The sequence below is a fragment of the Panthera leo genome, chromosome B2 (genome assembly GCF_018350215.1).
Source record: "Panthera leo isolate Ple1 chromosome B2, P.leo_Ple1_pat1.1, whole genome shotgun sequence".
Taxonomy (NCBI): Eukaryota; Metazoa; Chordata; class Mammalia; order Carnivora; family Felidae; genus Panthera; species Panthera leo.
In genome coordinates this window covers 116,888,853-116,909,782 of record NC_056683.1, presented here as the reverse complement: position 1 = coordinate 116,909,782, position 20,930 = coordinate 116,888,853, and the positions used below count along the sequence as shown (strand labels likewise).

Here is a 20,930-nt window from a genome sequence, read left to right as displayed (position 1 = left end):
TCTCCCCTCCAATGAAAGCAACATCTTTTTTCTTTCTTCAAAAAATGTTTCCATTCTAGTTTTCTTAGAATAGACATAAATTAGGACAGAAATATTTAAACAAATGTAAGGTAAAAATTTTTTAAGCTGGCTGAGAATGACTAAAATTACTATAGAGTAGTAATTTTAATTTGTCCTGATCCTTGGTCCAATAATTGATACATTTTACTTGCAGAACTGGGGTGTCATCCTCAAAAGTAGCAAGGTAAGAATTAAGAGAAATCTTATGGTACATTAAAATGAGAAACATAGTTGAAGGCAGAGAGAAATAACAATATTCATTATGTTCATGAACAAATCAATCTATTCTCATATTCAATCAAATGATCGCTATTTTCTCTTCTTTTTGTTTATTATTATTATTATTTTTTAAGTGAAACATGTATATATGTATGAGAATCAGATTGAGACAGACACGAAAGACCTCCTGGTCACGTAGAGGAGGCATTAGGACCAGAATGTTCCATTAGAAAAGAGGCAAAAGGAGAAGATTTTGTAATGCCAAATTTGAAGAGTGAAACGTAGGCGGAAATCACACAAGGGCCAGCTGCAAGTAGCCGTCAGTCTTAGAACACAGCAGCACGAAGATTCCTGACTCAACGAGCCGTAGGCATTGCATAGTATGGGGCTGTACTGCTAGGATCTCCATGTACACTGTAATGTCAAACATTCACTCCCTGCACAGGACCTGCACCCCCAAGGTCAGCAGGATGCTGTGCGTCGGCAAGATCGCACCTTTTGGTGAGCTAGAAGGATGCTTTCCGTTCTCATCATCACTGTCAAGTAACTACAAAACAGTCAGCTCTGATGAAGCTGGGGCAAGTCTTTTCTCTCACTTGAAACAGGTTCCCTGTGAGTTACTATCCTTTGACTCGGCGATTCCCAGTCTCAGAGTTCATCGTAAGGACCTAATTAAGTGTAAATGTTAACCAATCCTCTGTAAAAAAGTCACTATGGAGGTTCTCTGCTGGGTACATAAATGTATCCAGAATGAAGACTACGTGTCCCAGTCACTCTTGTGGCCAGATGCGGTCACGTGACTAATGGGATATAAACAGAAGTGGTATCTGCAACATGTCGGAAATGCCGTTAAAGAATGAGAGCCCAGTAAGGGCGCCCACTACTACTTCCGTGCACTGACACTCCTTCCGCCTGGACACAACGGTGGTTGAATGACTAGCTCTCCAGAACCACTTCTGACCAACATATGGCCTTGGGAGTAGACACTCTGCAGGACGGAACAACAAAACTGGATGGAGCCTGATTTCCCAGTGCTGTTGAACACCATGAAGTCTTGGCCCACCTACCTCTGAACTTGCTCTATGTGAGACAGAAATAAGCAGCTCTTACTGGACATAAGCCGCTTATGAGTGTTTTTTTTTTTTAACATTTATTTATTTTTGAGACAGAGAGCATGAACAGGGGAGGGTCAGAGAAAGAGGGAGACACAGAATCTGAAACAGGCTCCAGGCTCTGAGCTGTCAGCACAGAGCCCGACGCGGGGCTCGAACTCACGGACCGTGAGATCATGACCCGAGCCGAAGTCGGACGCTTAACCGACTGAGCCACCCAGGCGCCCCCGCTTATGAGTGTTTTATGTCACACTCACACACAGACCTAATCCTAATCAAGACTAAGGTTTATTACTCCAACACTGTCTTATAACAGTGAGAGAGGGGAAACTCCTAGCCTAGATACCCAACAGAGAGGGGTTCATTAAATGATGCTATATTTATCCATCCAGGAAATAGTTGATATTATCTTTTAATTAGTATAAATATTTATGTGAAAATGGTTGGGATATCATAAAGTTAAAAAAACACAGGTTGTAAAGCAGTTTGTGTATTACTTCAGATATAAAATGCCCCGCAAAATAGATACCAAAATTCAGGAAATTTTGGTATCTTGGAAAATAAAATCACAGGTGATTTTGGTTTTCTTTTTAATTCCCTGTATTTGCTAGTTATTCTATAATAAACGTGTTATTTTGATAATGAAAGTTATATAAAACCAGAAGCTGGTAATAAATAAACTCAAAAAAAAAGTAACAAAAACCAGAAGCCACTTTGGTGACTTGGAAAGCAATTTACTGCCTTTTGGGGAAAGTACTGTGAAAACACCATCAATTGCTGGGCCTCCTTAATATCAGAAATAAGAAAATGTTACGTGGCCGTGGTGCCAGAGAAATAACTTGGTGAATTAATGGTTTTACTGTGATTGCATCTGTCTAGACAATTATCAAATGAGGAATATTTTCCATAGGTTGCTACCTGGAGAATGGAGAGAAAGGCCTGCCTCTACTATTCACATCACAATTTACTATATGGAAATCATATTCAGCACTTACACTGTATCAGAAACTGTGAAAAGTCTGCCAATATGGCATATCTAGCAGACTTTCTTTCTTTTTTAAAAAAAATGTTTATTTCTTTTGAGAGAGAGGAGAGAGCGAGGGAGCCCAAGTAGAGGAGGGGCAGAAAGGGAGAGAGAGAATCCTAAGCCCCGATATGGGGCTCAGTCTCACGAACTGTGAGACCATGACCTGAGCCGAATTCGAGAGTCAGGTGCTTGGCCAACTGAGCCACCCACGTGCCCCAGCTTGCAGACTTCCCTGAAATGGAGTTTAGTAAATAATAATGTAGTTGCCCAAAGTAGGAACTTGCAACGACAAATTTGCCCACCATGTCTCTCCTCTCAATTCTGGTTGAGGGCACAGCCAAAGCCTTGCTTTGGCTTAAGGTAGGAAAAAGTGAAGTGAAAGATTAACCCTTGTAAGAAGACCTTTCCGATAAAGGTGATCCTGAAAGAAATATCCTCCGATGTTTCACATAGAATCAAGACAATAAATCTTCAGTTGGGAACATCATCTAAACCAGCCATGAAGTCTCCTAGTAGAAAGAGACTACTTTCCACTATGGTGTCCTCCCCACCACAGAGTGTGAGAACCTGCTTCCTATAGGACCGTTCCATTAAGACCCAGTAGAACCACTATATGGTGGGCTGGAGAAAGGAAGTACTCATGCTCTCTGCTACTTTCAGACTCTGCTACTTGCTACACTGAGTGGGGTTCCTACTTCCAACTCTGCAAATGCTAAACTGACAAGCCAACAGCATAAGCTACCACTGACCTGTTGCTTGACTCATCCCTATTCCTTTAAGCCAGCGACAGAAGTTGAGACCAAAATCTCTAAATTCTTTGCTTCATTTTAGTTTCAAAACAGTGCTAGGAGGTAACTACCTGTGAGGTGAGGAACGATCCCAAAGCCACCCTGTGAGAGAGTGGCAGCATGGATCTTTTGCCTCCTAGGATTATAGTCAAGAGGGTGATTAAGAGTCTGATAGATGTGGATTCAAATTCCTGCTCTGCCACTGGCGAGCTCTATCTTGGTGAAATCAAGGTAACAGGATCGCTGTGAGGATTACATATTTTTAAAATGCTTATCCCGATGTCTGGCAAATAGTAAAGTCCACAAATGAGAGAAATTATTCCTATCTTGAAAGAAAGGCATATCGTGGAGAGTGCATTTGACATAAAAAGCAAAAATGAAAAGGAGTCAATATGCTTTCAGGCTAATATTCCATGAGTCTATAATGGTCTTAATTGTGAAAAGAATATGGCCAGACAAAAGAAATGAAATACATCTGTCAACTCCCCCCGCCCCCCAATTTTTTTTAATGGAGTTACTAACTGGTGACTGAATATAAAAAGATGAACAATAGCAGTGATTGGGTAAGATAAATGGATCATAGCATCAAGGAATGGAGGTAAAATTAGCTCCAAGATACTTAATTCGGGCATGAAAGATACTTGAGGGTCATTTCAAGGTTAACAACCAAAATAAAAAACCAACTGCTATGGAAGCAAAAAGCAAGGCTGATTTTTTATGAGAGAATCTAGCACATTACATTACAAAATAGAATTCAACTCTTTCTGCATTAGCAGCAGCCAAGAGAAAGAATGCTTGCAGGAGAGAAAACAAAACTGTACCTTTCCCAGGATTACAAGAGTTTAAACATGAAGGCCAATTTATAGAATCCTTTATTAAAGGTCTTTCCTACAATGATGGGAATGAATTATTAAAAAAGAAGTTTAAAAAAAGGAAAAAAGTGATAAATTATATTCAGTGGAAGTCCCCAAAGGTCAAATTCAGTTGCATGGTGAGAATCATAAAAAAATAAAAGAGCTCAGGGATGCCTAGTTGGTTAAGCATCTGACACCTGATATCAGCTCAGGTTATGAGCACCCACAGTCGTGGGATCGAGCCCTGCATCGAGCTCTGTGCTGAGCCTAGAGCCTATTTGAGATTCTCTATCTGCCCCTTCCCACTTGTGCTTGTTCTCTATCCAAATAAAATCAACCAAAAAAAAAAAACAAACGGGCTCATAATTACACATATTGCATGGAATTAACCTGAGTTAACAGAAGAAACAGGGTGGGAGGATTTTTTTAGGAGGAAGTTTGTTTTCTTTTTTTAAATATCAATTTGCTCCCAGACTCCAAATAAAATAGTTCTCATGGACCTACTGAGTCTTAAATCCTGCTGCCGTTATAAAGAAACTTAAGGTGGCTTTTTTTCAGTCTCCTCTATCCTAAATAATACACAAACTGCACTGGGCTCTCTCCTATCCCTTGCACCACCCCCCAGACAGGCTAGATTTGGGAACGGCTCCTTCCACCACTGGAGGGATGGGATTGGGAATGACTGCTGGTGAGCATCTATGAGGTTCAAGAATGTAGACCGGGGGTGGGGTATAGCTACCTGACCTCTAGGCTCATGTTTGAAAGAAGAATTCTACTGGTACCCCAATGGGAGTGTCATAAGTGTTCTTCACAAAAGACCTGGGAAAAATTCTCTGGATTCAAAAACGTTAAAATAGGGAACAATCACCATGGGGCCTCTGACAAAAACATCGGAAGAGGAGCACTGATTTATCTGACAGAGGAATTTCATGATTTTAGTGAAGCACAAGGGGATATGACCTCTACAAAACAAAAAAAGGCTATGAAAGGGAACCAGTCAATGTAGCAAATTAAAGGGAAATAAAACCTGCCACTGCTAAAATTCATGTTAAAGGCAGTAAGCAGTAGACTTGATGGAGCAAGAAGCTGAGTAAGGTATTTCAACTTGAGAAACATGAGCAGAACATCAAAAAATAGTTGTTATTAAAATACTTCCATATTGGTTGGTATAGTGCCCCCCCCCCCAGCCCCCAATGCAGCCATGTCCTTATTGGACTGCCGAAAGATCCAGCAACTAAGCATAACTCTTGGTATAGTGGAGAGCTTCCAGAACTCTCCTCCAGAACTAAGATCAGTGTTGATGCTAATTGTCTTGTGCAAAAACCAATGGTTAAATATTTTGAACACAAATGTAATCCCTTGGCTCTAACTCAAGAATAATTGGTATTACCAGTCAACAGAGAGAAAACATAGAGCATAAGTAATTAACCAAAATTAGAACTGAAAGAAGTTTGCTGGATTTAAAGACCAGCTGATAATCACAACATGATTTCACTATAGACGGAATTAGTTTTATGAAAGTTTTATATAAAATGTTTCAAAAATTTGATAATGAAGGAAAGATACCAAGTTCATTTTAAGAGGCTAAAAATGGATGAGATATTAATAGTCAAATCTCACTTAGGAACATATGAGCAAAATTTCTCAAAGTGGGATGCCTGGGTGGCTCAGTCGGTTAAGCATCTGACTCTCGACTTTGGTTCAGGTCACGATCTCACAGTTTGTGAGACTGAGCCCTGAGTTGTGCTCTGCTCTGGCAGCGTGGAGCCTGAGATTCTCTCTTCTTCTCCTTCTGCCCCTTGCTTGTGTTCTCTCTCTCAAAATAAATAAATAAACTTAAAAAAAATTCTCAAAGCAACTTATTTTATCAGGCCCCTTTTCTTTTACTAATAAAAAATAAGATCGTAAATAACATATGCATATTGCACTGTAGCTTTTGTAGGTGAGAGCAATAATTAAGAGCTATATGTGAACCCTAGTAGTGTTTCTGGAAAGAATAAAACAGAAAAACTCAGGCAATTCAAACAGAGAAAAACAGGACGAAAATATACAAAGTTTGAAAAGATAAAGAGAGATCACCATGCTTATCATATGTTAATCGAGCCAAATTCTCTATTAGAGAATAATAATTCTCCAGACTCTTTCCAAAAAACAATTATTAAAATCAGCTCAGCAATTCAAATAAAAAGTTAATTCAATCACCAAGTTAGGAAGAGACTGAAGAGCTTATTAAATTATTACTCTCTCCAAAAGTTCAGAGCCTAAGATTCTATTATGAATCTATCTGAATTTTCAATGAGACACTTCCATGCAATAAACAGTCATCACAATACTATTGCCCTCCTACCAGCGGCAGCAGCAGCTGATGCATTTAATCCTCATGACAATCCAATGATGTGGCTACTATTACTACATTAACTTTACAAAGGAGGAAAGTGAAACAGAGAGCCAGCCACACAGCCAGTAAGTGGTGGAGCCCTGACAGTAATTAAGGCTGTGCTCCTAACCACCAACCACAAGGAAAGACAAACCTTTGTTCCAGAATCCAATATACCTTGATGACACAACCCTCACAAAGTAAATGTTTTTCTTCCTTTCTAAGTGGCCAGAAACATTTAAAATAATCAAATACTTGCATAGTGCTTACTATGTGCCAGGCACTGTTTGAAGCAAGTTGCAAATGCACTTAATTGTCATGACAAGTGGGAGGGAGTTACCATCATCATTATCCTTCTGGGTAGATAAACAGGGAGGGGGACAAAACAGAAGAGACTCTAAATAAGGAGAACAAACAAAGGGTTACTGGAGGGGTTGTGGGAGGGGGGATGGGCTATATGGATAAGGGGCATTAAGGAATCTACTCCTGAAATCATTGTTGCACTACATGCTAACTAACTTGGATGTAAATTGGAAGAAAGAAAGAAAGAAAGAAAGAAAGAAAGAAAGAAAGAAAGAAAGAAAGAAAGAAAGAAAGAAAAGGAAGAAAAGAAAGAAAAGAAAAGAAAAATGTTTTGAAAAATATGGCCACATAGAAGAGTGAGAAAGACAAAATGGATAAAGGACCTGAATGTGAGACAGGAAACCATCAAAACCTTAGAGGAGAAAGCAGGAAAAGACCTCTCTGACCTCAGCCGTAGCAATCTCTTACTCGACACATCCCCAAAGGCAAGGGAATTAAAAGCAAAAGTGAATTACTGGGACCTTATGAAGATAAAAAGCTTCTGCACAGCAAAGGAAACAACCAACAAAACTAAACGGCAACCAACGGAATGGGAAAAGATATTTGCAAATGACATATCGGACAAAGGGCTAGTATTCAAAATCTATAAAGAGCTCACCAAACTCCACACCCGAAAAACAAATAACCCAGTGAAGAAATGGGCAGAAAACATGAATAGACACTTCTCTGAAGAAGACATCCGGATGGCCAACAGGCACATGAAAAGATGTTCAACGTCGCTCCTTATCAGGGAAATACAAATCAAAACCACACTCAGATATCACCTCACGCCAGTCAGAGTGGCCAAAATGAACAAATCAGGAGACTATAGATGCTGGAGAGGATGTGGAGAAACGGGAACCCTCTTGCACTGTTGGTGGGAATGCAAATTGGTGCAGCCGCTCTGGAAAGCAGTGTGGAGGTTCCTCAGAAAATTAAAAATAGACCTACCCTATGACCCAGCAATAGCACTGCTAGGAATTTACCCAAGGGATACAGGAGTACTGATGCATAGGGGCACTTGTACCCCAATGTTTATAGCAGCACTCTCAACAATAGCCAAATTGTGGAAAGAGCCTAAATGTCCATCAACTGATGAATGGATAAAGAAATTGTGGTTTATATACACAATGGAATACTATGTGGCAATGAGAAAAAATGAAATATGGCCTTTTGTAGCAACGTGGATGGAACTGGAGAGTGTGATGCTAAGTGAAATAAGCCATACAGAGAAAGACAGATACCATATGGTCTCACTCTTATGTGGATCCTGAGAAACTTAACAGAAACCCATGGGGGAGAGGAAGGAAAAAAAAAAAAGAGGTTAGAGTGGGAGAGAGCCAAAGCATAAGAGACTGTTAAAAACTGAGAACAAACTGAGGGTTGATGGGGGGTGGGAGGGACGGGAGGGTGGGTGATGGGTATTGAGGAGGGCATCTTTTGGGATGAGCACTGGGTGTTGTATGGAAACCAATTTGACAATAAATTTCATATATTAAAAAAAAAAAAAAAGAAGTGTGAGAAAGAGTCATTAAGCTCCAATATTTCATCCTGGGTCCATCTTAGTGTCTGTTTTTTGAATTAAGGACTACATGTGTTTATTGAATTGGTTAATTACCAACAATAAATTAAAAAAAAAAAAAAAGAAACTGTTGAACTGATTTTCACTGCAGATTTCACTGAAACTCAACGGTGGAACCAGGATCCAGAGAGACAGAAACTACTGCTCCTAGAAGACGGTAGATGCAGGCAGGAGTGCCGCGACAGACATCTCTGAGATAAGCACAGGAAGAGTTTGAATGTTAAGAGTGTGAATGCATGGAAACAACTGAGATTTGTTTAGAATTGGACTTTTTTGTTTTTAGCTGACTCAAACTGCACTCCTATTTGGTTGGGAACCTTTGATTGGTCATCATGACTTGCTAATAAATGAGCTGAGAAAGTTTAAAAAAAAAAAAAAGAAAAGAAAAGCAGAAGCACTGAGAGGTTTTCAGTGAAATGTCCACAATCGCGCAGCTAGCAGGTAGCGGGGCAGGGATTCAAACCCTGGCCGTTGGTAGGGTTTGTATATAGGGCTACATTAAACACACCAGAACATGCTGAAGACAGCAGAGATGGAACTTTTAAATTAATCACAAATTACCGCCTTCTAAAAATCAGACATGGAAATCAAAGCATCACTTATGGAAGAGGACACGGCAGGCAAACAGTCATTAGGTGCCATTCTCAAATCTTACATAATAATCTAAAGCAAAAATACACATGAAATGCAAAGTCCCCAGGGACAATCATTAAACTCACAGTCAGGCTAACACTTTCTCATAAAAAATAATAATTCTGTGTAAATTATAAATACAATCTATACTATGACAGTCATTATGATTTCATTACTTAGTTAAGCCATCATTATGTCCTTTTAGCAAAGATGTAAGACAAATTACTTTCTCCAATACGACCTAAAATATTTGTTCAATGATTTTCTTTTCATTTTGTGGTATTAGATTAAGACCATATTAATTCCATTTGGATTTCAATACACATTCTAAGATCAGCTTTAAGCATATGAAGCAAATGACATCAACAATCCCAATAGAAATATATGACAAGAACCAAATGCAGTATTACCCAAAGTTTATATATAATATGTATTGTACAGATATGTGAGAGAAGCTGTAAATACAGATCACAGATGAATCCATATCATTATAAATTACATACAACAGCTGACCCTTGAACAATGCAGGGGTTAAGGACACTTACCCCTGGATAGCCAAAAATCTGTGTATAACTTTTTTTTTTAATTTGTGTATAACTTTTGATTCCCCCTGCCCCACAATTTAACCGCTAATAGCCTATTGTTGACTAGAAGCCTTATCAATAACCTAACCAGTTGATTAACACATAGTTTGTATATTATATGTATCTAATACTATATTCTTACAGTAAAGTAATCTAGAGAAAAGAAAATGTTATTAACAAAATCATAAAGAAGAGAAAATACATTTACAGGACTGTACCGTATTTACTAAGAAAAAATCTGTGTATACATGGACCCACATAGTTCAAACCCGTGTTGTTCAAGGTCAACTGTCTACCCTGAACAGTAAACTTTTATAGCCTGTGATAACACAACAAATCAACTAAATGAAGTTTATCTTTAATATAAAAGTGACTGCTATATTCCACTAGATTCTGATGAGTATTCATAGTAATATGCATCCCTAATACAAGATGATTATGGCTACTACCTCTGGCTTCATGTGATGTCCTCATTTCACTTTCTGTTCTCTCTTCAAAGTCTTCTTTGACATCATCAGGATGCTGGTCTCTGAAAAAAAAAATAGGTGTTCAGCACTGCATCTCACCAATTGTCTTTCTTAATTTAAAAACAAACATTACCACTACTGTGAGAAAGGATTTTTAGTTCGACTAAGATGTAACTCCTACTAATAACATCTATAAATATCCATTTTCTTCATTACCAATTTTCATTTACTGTTCTGAAAAGAGATTTTTAAAGCTAAGAACGGTATTAAGGTGAACTATGTTACATGTTAGCAAACGTAGCTACTGAATAATTCAACTTCAAATTGGGGCATGTTTTCATGAAGAGTTTCACTGGTTACTGTACAGTAAAACTACAATTTAAGGAAAGAAAATATTTTGAACCCCCTACCATTTAACCAAGTAGCATACATACTACCTTAGCTCTGGGATTTGGGATTGAGACTGAGACTGGCCCAGGAGAATCAAACTCAATTCTGGGAAGCTTTTCCTGGCTTAATCAGGTCAAATGTGTAGGCTGTATTGATTCCGACTCTTTCTGACCAGGAATGACCTGATGCTAATCTAAACATGCCAACAATAATGTAAAATGGAATGGAATCATTACAATCTTAATTCAGAGCTTTATCCTTAAGTCAGGGAGAAAAATGGCGTTAAAGGGAACTAAGCACAGACTAACTAACTCTATTTTCTTTAAAGCTAAATTTGAAGTATTTGAAATTGTTCAACCTAATCTATTCCATTCTCAGAGTTCAAAATATATCCCACTCTCCAATTTCCTGGAACTATCTAGGCTATGATACCTGGTTTACATACTTTATAATACTCTATATTTATGTCGTATTGTTTCTTATGTGTTGTTACCTTTATAAATATATCCTGAGTTTCTTAAAGACCCTGATCATACTTCTACTGTTAAGTTTTAATTAAGAAAAAGGCAAATACACATGAAACCAAATGTCCCAACAAAATATAAAGAAGTTGTATTGTCTTAATTAAAAAGGCACTAATTTAATTCTCTAGCTGAACGGTGATAACACAATGATGCTAACACACTGTAAGTCTGCAATAAATACATGTTCCCTACTTCTTAGAAAGATCATTTCCAGTGACACATGTAAAATTTCATTGAGATCTGAACTCCCTGGCTAAATTCATACTAAAAACAACTTATCACAAATGCTAAAGAATACTGCTTATTTGAGAATGGGGAAGAATTACTGTTATTACAAAATAAAAACAAATCTTTTTCCAAGAGTAATAGAATTAAAAGACATAGAGGCTCTTATTCCATAAAAGTTGGGAGAGGAGGTATACCACTGATGATTGCAGATAGGACATTAACTGAAATGATAATAGAAAAGTTTGCTTTCTCTGTAAAGACTGTGCTAAAGTTATACTTGGTAATTAGAACATGCCAAAGTCAGCTTACTATGCTTAAATTAGCTTATGTGATCTTCTAAACTGGTTTTATGCTAAATTAGAAATAATATTATTTGAGTCCATAAATCTATCCCACTAGCTATCTATTGTGACCACTGAAAAAAGTTGTTTGTGGATAACTATATTAATATTTATTAGGAAGAAAATCATACAGTGCAGTGGTATAGTTTAAAATCGGCAGTTTTCAAAGTAATAAAAAAAATCCCAATTACATTATTGTAGATTTCCTAAAAGTTTTAATGAATGGTTTGTGAAAAGGAAAAAATGAAAAAAAAAAAAGACAAACTTCTTTGTCTTTAGCCTTTGAGGTCAAAGGTTAACATTAAGTCTCAGAATTTTCTGAATATTTCAGCTTTCATGATCAGAATTGCCCACTAATGACAGTTTTACATTTTTGTGGTTTCAATAAAGCACAGTTTTCCTTAAAGTAAATTTTATTAAAATAAAGTTATAAGACTTAAGTATGAAGAAAGTTCTGTTGTATTCTTATGCCCAAATACAATGCCAATGATTTATCTTATGAAATGTAAGAAAAGGACCATTTTCTAGAAGAGAACAGAGAGAGAAAAAGAAAATAAGACCTTTGACCCAAAATATTTCTTCATGCCTGGATCTGCCATAATCCATCCCAACAGAAGCAAAATGGAAGCTATCTATTTTCTTACATTATTTATGTTGCTTCATTATAGAAGGACGTTCACTTTCCATTTTCCCTACTTTAACTCATAATATTTCATTGAATTGAACCTATATAAACTTGGGAATATATAAACATGAATATTTATCTTTACCAAACACAGTTCAAATAAAGGACTGTAGAAGAAATGTTTATTGGATGTTTTTATTTCTACTTAACATGTTGATTCTGCTAATTCCTTAAAATTAAAAATGACTAAAAGTCCCTTGGGAGTTCTACATGATATTTCATGTAGCTAGAAAGTTGGAGGGGTGGGGCAGTGGGGTCATCTGAGCAGTCTACTAGAACAAGCATTATAAAATAAATGGATGAATAGAACCACTGAAGTAAACAGAACCCTAATTAAGCACATCCAGAAATGAAGAAGTTAATAATAAGAAAAATTTTAAGAACATACTATGTACCAAAGGCTGGCTGAGCTCTTTCTATGTCCAATATTTCATAACAATCACTGTAAGAAGGTTCTGTTAACATTATAACCACTGAAACTTAAAGAAGTCAATGCCAAATCTGTAGAGCAAGTATCATACCAGGTCTTACTGACACTAAAATCCACAATTAAATTCAATTACCTTGAAGTAGAGTCAAGGTTTCTACCCTTGCATTTTTCCAGAATACAGTACATCAGTCTCCTATTGACAATGTCAGGCATGAAGAATCTTATTCATTCTTATTTGTTTTGTATTTTATTTAAAATAAAAAATTGGTTTCTCAATTGGGCAACCAGTATCTCTCTCTCCTACAAGGTTAGGATTTTCATTGCTAATTCTGACTGACTAGGTGCTGTGATGGAGCTCTTTCTCTGTACAAAAATGAAATCCTTGATCTAGGATTCAGTTTCCTAAGCACAAAGTTATGCTAGCTGTACAGGTCTTCCAATTATGGACAAAGTACTTCCACAGCAGAACATCCACGCTCTGTGATAACACCATAATACTCTCTGGAATGTGGTACAAGATATGCTTCTTGACAGATTTTCTTCAAAAAAAAGACGACCAAAAATATTTTTATGCTGTATTTTAATACCACTGTTTTGCTCTACATAAAAACTCCTCTATTTTCTCCTCTTGATCAACACTTTCTATTGCCAACAGTTTTATTCAGGAAGGAGGTACAAGCTGATTGGGCATGGGGGTAGTGAATCGTAACACAGAGAAAGCGTGGGTACATGTATGGTCTTTGGAAGTGAACAGGCTTGGCTGCAATTTTAGCTGTGCTACTTAATTCTAAACGATCTCTAGCAAGTTCCTGAACTTCCCTACTTCTCAGCTGCACCAACTGTAAAATGAGGAAAATCCATCCTTGTCCTCATAGGCATTTTAAGGACTCAATAAATGGACAGAAAGTGCTGCACACACAGCAGCTTCCACTATTGACCAATTACTTCTATTTGGTGATAAAATTATCTACTGTCACTTGTTTTCTTTCAGTAACCTGTTTGCTTCAAGTTTTAAACTAGCTTTTAGAGTAACAGTTACCACCCAGACAGCAGCCAGACTGCCTGGGTTGTAATCCAGGTCTGCTATTTAGGCCTGTAGTAATCCAGTAATCCAGTAATCCAGTAACAGACTGTAATCCAGGTCTGTTACTGTTATTTACTGTTAGTTGTGTAATCTGCAACCAAGAGAGGTTCTATGTTTTGTAGAATGGGTGTGTAATAATAGCACCTACCCCACGTGAGGTGCTAGGAAGAGTAAGTGAGCTAACGTAGGTTCAAAACACCTAGAAAAGTACCTGGAATACAGCAATTTCTCTTGAGATTTTAGAACTGTGGAGAACCAATATATTTCAACATTTCTTTAGCTTGAACTGAAATACAATCATAGGTAAAACCCTACTCAAGAACACTCTTTAGGCTTTTAATTAAGACAGTGGAATCCACTCAAGTGAAAAAATGTGTTCTTTATGAGTCAGCATCCTCTTTTTCTCTGTAATTAACGTGCCATGCTTTAGCTGTCTTACTATCTTACTCTAAATATGCTTTGTAGTAATATTAGCAAAACAAACATCAGAAGGGTAAATACACAGTAAGAGGATGGCATGTGAATGCAAATAGCTGCCTTTCAAGTTTGTTTATTTTTCATTTAAAAACAATCCCTAGCCAATTATGCCTGTCAGTCCCCAGTAAGTTAAAAAAAAACAATATTGAAAAAAATGTGAACCGATGATTTTGCTTCAATTCAGGGATTTCAGCTATCTCTCTAAATCCAGCACGAGTCTGGTTTGGCTCCTAGCCTGAAATAACCCCGCCTTCTCTCTCCACAGAGTTTATTTTAGTCGCACAGGGGTTTTGTTAGAGCTGAAAAGTACCTGTACTCCCCAGTAAGAGAGGAGGCACAAGGAAAGTAGCAAGAGCTATAAAAAATGTAGGGATTTCTGTTTTGGACGTGAAAAGGAGGTCTCTTTGCATGCCCCCAGCATTCGTCTGCTTTTTTTAAATTTCTGGACCGAGGTCACTCACAGGTAAAAAAATCAGAGAAAGAGAATCTTAGGGTTTATACTTTAGAGGACTCCTAAGAGTACTTGAATGGTCTCCAAATGCCTCCTACAATTGAAGAAGCATGTGTGCGTGCACAGCTTCAGGACAAAGAGGTTATCATCTTCAACTCAGAAAAGGTGGCAAATAAAACCAGCGGGATTAAAACTTTCATGTCTATGGTTAAGATTTGAATAAAGAGTCTTTATTTTACTTTAGGTTTCTTTATTTGAGGGGGGGGGGGGGTGTAGGGGCAGAGAAAGAGGGAGACAGAATCCCAAGCAGGCTCCACACTGTCATCACAAATGGTAAGATCATGACCTGAGCCAGAGATATGACCTGAGCCGAAATCAAGAGCTGGACACTTAACTGACTGAGCTGAGCCACCCAAGTGCCCCAAATAGTCTTTAAAATCAAGTTCCTTTTGGGATGCCTGGGTGGCTCAGTCAGTTAAGCACCCAACTTTGGCTCAGGTCATGATCTTGTGGTTTGTGAGTTCTAGCCCCACATGGGGCTCTGTGCTGACAGCTCAGAGCCTAGAGCCTGCTTCAGATTCTGTGTCTCCCTCTCTCTCTGACCCTCTCCTGCTCACACTCTGTGTCTCTCTCTCTCAAAAATAAATAAACATTAATTTAAAATAAATAAATAAATAAATAAATAAATTTAAGTTCTTTTTGAGATTATACATTAGCAGTGGTTTTTATTTTTTAATTTAAACTTATTTATTTACTTTTATTTAAATCCAAGTTAGTTAATATACAGTGTAATCATGATTTCAGGAATAGAACTTAGTGATTCATCACTTAAACATAACACCCAGTGCTCATCCCAACAAGTTCCCTCCTTGCTGCTCATCCTTCCACCCAATACCCTGCTAGAAACCCTCAGTTTCTTCTCTGTATTTAAGATACCCTTATAGTTTGTCTCCCTCTCTGTTTTTATTTTTGCTTCCCTTCCCCTATGTTCATCTGTTTTGTTTCTTAAACTCCACAAATGAGTGAAATCATGTATTTGTCTTTCTCTGACTGACTTATTTCTCTTAGCATAATACGCTCTAGCTCCATCCACGTAGTTGCAAATGGCAAGACTTCATTCCTTTTGAGATGATACATTAGCAGTTGTTTTAACAGTGTTTTCATAAACATGGCCTAAGAGAGGTAAACATGGTCTACTATTTTTCTAATGACTAAAAATAAAACATTTTGAATAATAATCCTATTAAATTATTATTTAGCATAAGGAACATATGTTGGTGAAGAAAAGTAATAGAACGAGTCAATACAGTGGATGTTACCAAAATGCCAAGGAAAAATCCTCTGGAAAACAATTCAGCAATCATCAATCAATCAATCAATCAGTCCTCTTATGAAATGAAAAGCCTTAACCAGTAAGGTGAGCATTATGGAATAAAGACCCTGTATTATAGGAAGAGCAAGCCTACCTTACTTTCATGTTGCCATAGAAAAGAGAACAGATGTCATTGCTTTTCCACTATATGTAAAAGAGTTTCCTGAGTCAGGAATCAATGCCATTCGAGGAGATAAAATGAGACCCTGTTACACTACTGTTCCGGCAACTTCGCAGGCATACAACAATGACACAGTCATACACCTTACACTTTGAATGGCTGCCCTGGCATCGCAGTGGTTGGCACTAACAACTGTGAGTGTTTTAACCCAAAATGAGCTTCTCTCTGGTGCGCACTCACAACTGCACGGATTTGACTCAGATGTCCAAGAGCTGGAATACTTTTAAACTTCCACAGCTCCTGCTCCACATCTGGTAAAGCCCACTGACTGAAAGGGGAAACAGGCTTTCTGTAGCCAGGTAATGGTAAGTCACCAAAAGGACTCTCTCCAGTTGCTGATGCCAAACCCTCGGGCTCAGAAAGTCTCAGCAAAACAAAGTTCTTAAAGATTCCTAATTGGCATTTGTCATCTTTTAGAACTTTTGGCTCCAAATTGATGCTATTCTCCTTGATCTTGCAGTTCTGCAAAGTAAAGAGATTTTTATATGCTTATTGTCTCACGTTTATGTCAGCTTGTTTTCCCGTCTGTATAACGAAGTGCTCCTCAGTGACAGACTAGCTCTTGGCATGACTCGTAAACCTGATTCAGCCTCGAAACAGAAATCAGATTAACAGTTGCAACTCCTGCAACTGCTCAATGTAATTCTGAGTAGAAACGCTGGTCCTACAATTTGAGAACCCATTTTAATGGCCTATAATGAACTGAACAGACTGAAATTTTTCCTGGGATTTAGGTTAGCGATAGGCATTTGCCTTGCAAGGTAACACAAGCATTTGGCAGATATTTAAAGCATGCTTTATTATGTTTCTGGGGTTATGTCTAAGCAGGCTTAAACAACACGGGAGCTTGAAACATTCCATGATTTTTAATAGAGATAGCACCTAATTTAGAAAGGCAATTACAAGCAGCTGCAGAACAGATTTCATGAGAATAAGCCATGTGGGATAGATGCCGATGTTCCCCAATTGGCAACATGCTGAATTATTACTCCAGAGAAAGGTGTTTATATTCAGTAATAATTCTCAAAACCTAGTATATCGATCACTTGCACCCATCTCCTGGGTGTGCGTGTTAAAAATGAACTGGGACGCACCTTACATTTCCTGAATTAGTATCTCTAGAGGTGATCATTCGAAAGCTGCATTTTAACAAACATCTGATGATTCTGATGCAAAACGAAGTTTGAAACCCATAGGTTTTACGAAGATCCGGAGAGATGTACACATACTTTTACCGAGCGGTAGACGTGCAGGTTGCGGTTACCAGTCCTCAGGCAAGGTCCGCCATGGACTGGGAGGCCCCTGCCTCACCATCTGGCTGCCAGGAGTGCTGTGAGGGCAGAGCTGAGCTGCTGCCCGCCCCCCGGCCCCCGCAGCGAGGAAAACCTCTTCCCACTGAAAACACGAGGCACAACACACTCCTCACACTTCTGATGAACCAACATACAACTGAAAAGGCCTGCAGACTCTCCACGCTGGGAATGCACTCATAACCCAACCATCCATTTGACCAACTGCTACAGGAAAACGGGCCTAAATATTCAGCGTGCCTACAAAAGGACTCAAGGTGATGCCATCTTAACGTGGGGCAGAGCTTCCCAGCTCGGATACCATGAATCCCTGAGAACAAGTGCTCTGAGTTCTACAAGTTCCCTGTAGCCCTCCCAGAAGCCAAGGCCACCCTCTGGTCATCCAGAGGCAGCCCCGTTCACTCCCTTGGTGCGCCACATAAAAGCGTCGTCACTTCTGTGGTATTTTCTACGTGAGGTAGGAGTTAAAACGACAACAGTGTTGGAAGCACTGCCTCATTCGTAAAAGAGTGCCAGTATGTATTTGGGGGACTCATCTCATCATTTAATAATCAGCCCACAGAAATCTGGTGCGGGAATCCAACGAAGTTGAGAATGCAGGTGTTTTACCAGAACAAAAAACATTACACAGCTATTGCCTTTTAGGTCATACAACTGATAGGTCTCCTTTGAAGGCTGGTGGATGATTCAAGGTCACCCTGCGTCCTTACTGTGTGCCAGGTGGCGTGCTTGGTGCTGAGGATATCTCAGGACCAGAGAAGACGTGGACTCTGCCCTTGTGGAGCTTACTGTCAAGCAAAGCACGCAGACTCAGAAGTATCGACACAAACTGTCTACAGCATCGGGATGTGTGCTGTGAAGGTATGTGATGAGGAACGTGAACTACTCTAGAAGAGCAGACAAAGCTTCCCTGAGGAAATGACAGTGAACCTGAAGCCTGCAAAACGAGAGACCAGCTAGGAGATGGCAGGCACGGAGACTCTAGGCAGAGAGAAAGGATGTCTGAGAACCAAGGTGGTTGAAGCATTAAGTTTAAAAAGGAGCCTGGCAGAGAGAAGGCTGGAGAGCTGGGCACGGGCCAGACAACACAGGACCTTGCAGGCCACGTTCAGAATTAGGGTCTCAGTTTCAGGAGTAATGGGAAGTCACTGAAAGTGTCAAGCAGGGAGACAGACTTCCAAAGAATTGTTTTAAATGTAGACTCTTAGGCTCTAGCCCGGAAGATTCTTCATGGGCTGACCTGGGCTCCCAAATCTGAATTCTGAGGAGGCCTCTGGGAATCTGATGCAAAGTCTAGGAGCTACTGCTGTGGAACGAGTCATCTATGGGCCCAGCCTGAGCAGACAGCCTGTGAAACAGCCCTTAAAATAACAGTTACAGGGCACCTGGGTGGCTCAGGGGGTTGAGCATCCAACTTTGGCTCAGGTCATGATCTTGCAGTTCATGAGTTCGAGCCCCACATCGGGTTCACTGCTGTCAGCCTGTCAGCCAAGAGCCTGCTGCAGATCCTCTCTCCCACCCCCACTTGCACTCACCCCTAAATAAATAAATAAATAAATAAATAAATAAATAAATAATAAAGGTTATTGCACGAAAGGAACACATGTTCCTCACATTGTTAATTTATCTGGCCTTGTTATGTCAGCTTCCAGATCAAAAGCAATGCCAGCAGAGCACTCATTCTGGTGACCCTCTGGCATCCGAAACGGGTGAAAGGAATGGCGGAGCAGATGCTGTCAGGACAGTCGTGCTGGGGGAATCACCGTGTGCTCCCTCCCCCGGCAGCCTCACTCTGCGGCTGGAGGTAACCAGGGCTTAAATAGCTCAGCTCCTCCATCCCTATGCTGGGAAGACTCGATGTGTGCTTTACACGGACGCCCAGAGTGTTCGCAGCAGGCCCGCGTTCCTGCTGTCTCCAAGCCGTCATCGGTGAGACGACAAGGCTTTCACCGGCCGTCTTCCTTTCTCCATCTCACTTCCTCACTCCCCTCCTGATGTCTGCCTCATTTCCCAAATAAACCACATGCAACCGAATCTTTGTCTCAGGGTCATCTTCTAGGCATGCAAACGGTCTCCCGCTGGGCCAAAGTGCATTTAAAAGAAAAAATACAGTGCAGTCTGGCTACCAAATTTAGTGAATTATTACAAAGGATGCAAAGAAAATGTGTTAAAACCTGAATAAAAAGTTCCATCCATGTGAGCGACGAATATGGGAAAAGAAGAGAGAACAGGGGCGCCTGGGTGGCTCAGTCGGTTAAGCGGCCAACTTCGGCTCAGGTCATGATCTCACAGTCCGTGAGTTCGAGCCCCGCGTCGGGCTCTGTGCTGACAGCTCAGAGCCTGGAGCCTGTTTCAGATTCTGTGTCTCCCTCTCTCTGACCCTCCCCCATTCATGCTCTGTCTTTCTCTGTCTCAAAAAAAAAAAATAAACGTTAAAATAAATAAATAAATAAATAAATAAATAAATAAATAAATAAATAAAAAAGAAGAGAGAACATAACCTGGTATTAAGAGAATCGTCTTGAATGCCGTATTCAAAGTTTAACCTAAGAATGTCAAAGAAATGGCCAGCCTTTCTTTTACTCTTTTACAGTTCTTATACCGTGCAACAAGTTAAGTAACCTATTCTTCTTGCAACATGAATACAAACTAACATTTACTGAAGGGCTTACTACTTACTAGTACTTATTAGTACTTACTAGAACTACTTACTAGTTCTTAGCATTGCACAGCTCACTGTTTCATCCCTAAATCCAGGTTAAAGAAATCATAATCCAAAAACTTTATATTTACTTTTAAAATGAAAAAAAATATATTAAATATGTTCATACAGATTCACTTACAGCCGAGAAGCCAGCTAACTTTTACCCTGTTAATTCTATCTTAAATCAACCACCCTCAAGCCACGAGATACACTTTTTGTTAACAACTTTTCTGTTATTAACACCTACTATATGTTGCCATCTCATGATCATTTGTATCTAAAATACCAAGTGCCATTCTGATTGCTGGGAGAACTAGTGACTGCCTGCAGTAGGAAAAACCAAAATAATCTGAAGCCAATTTTTTCAAGAATTTTAAAGAAGAAATTTAAAAATTTAAACAAGTAAATAAGTCTGTGTTATTTTGAAACATGTTGTTTTTTCAAACATGCATAATGAAGCATTTAGGTTGAAATATCAAAATGTCTGCAAGCATCTCTTAAAAACACTTCTGCGTAAAAAATACAGTGAGAAGAAAATCTTGGTCAAAATGTTCACCTCAAAACCTAAGGGGCCATTTTGATTGTGTCCCTCACGTTTCCTTTGACTGGATGTAACTAATCCAATCTCTCAGGTCACTTCTACTTATGAAAAAAATAAAGCAAAAATAGTAAATCTGGGAGGAGAAAGACATGAAGAAATCTGAACAA

General features: G+C 39.0%; 1 protein-coding gene across 7 annotated transcripts in view; it reads right to left on the bottom strand.

Annotated features, from left to right (window-relative positions):
* The window catches only part of L3MBTL3 (L3MBTL histone methyl-lysine binding protein 3), a 129,332-nt gene that overhangs the window by 12,697 nt on the left and 95,705 nt on the right, over positions 1 to 20,930 (bottom strand). For all 7 annotated transcript variants that reach the window (XM_042939796.1, XM_042939801.1, XM_042939803.1 and 4 more), the window contains one exon: positions 10,028 to 10,107. In XM_042939796.1, coding sequence (XP_042795730.1) covers positions 10,028 to 10,107 — 80 coding nt within the window. The remainder of the gene's footprint in view (positions 1 to 10,027; positions 10,108 to 20,930) is intronic.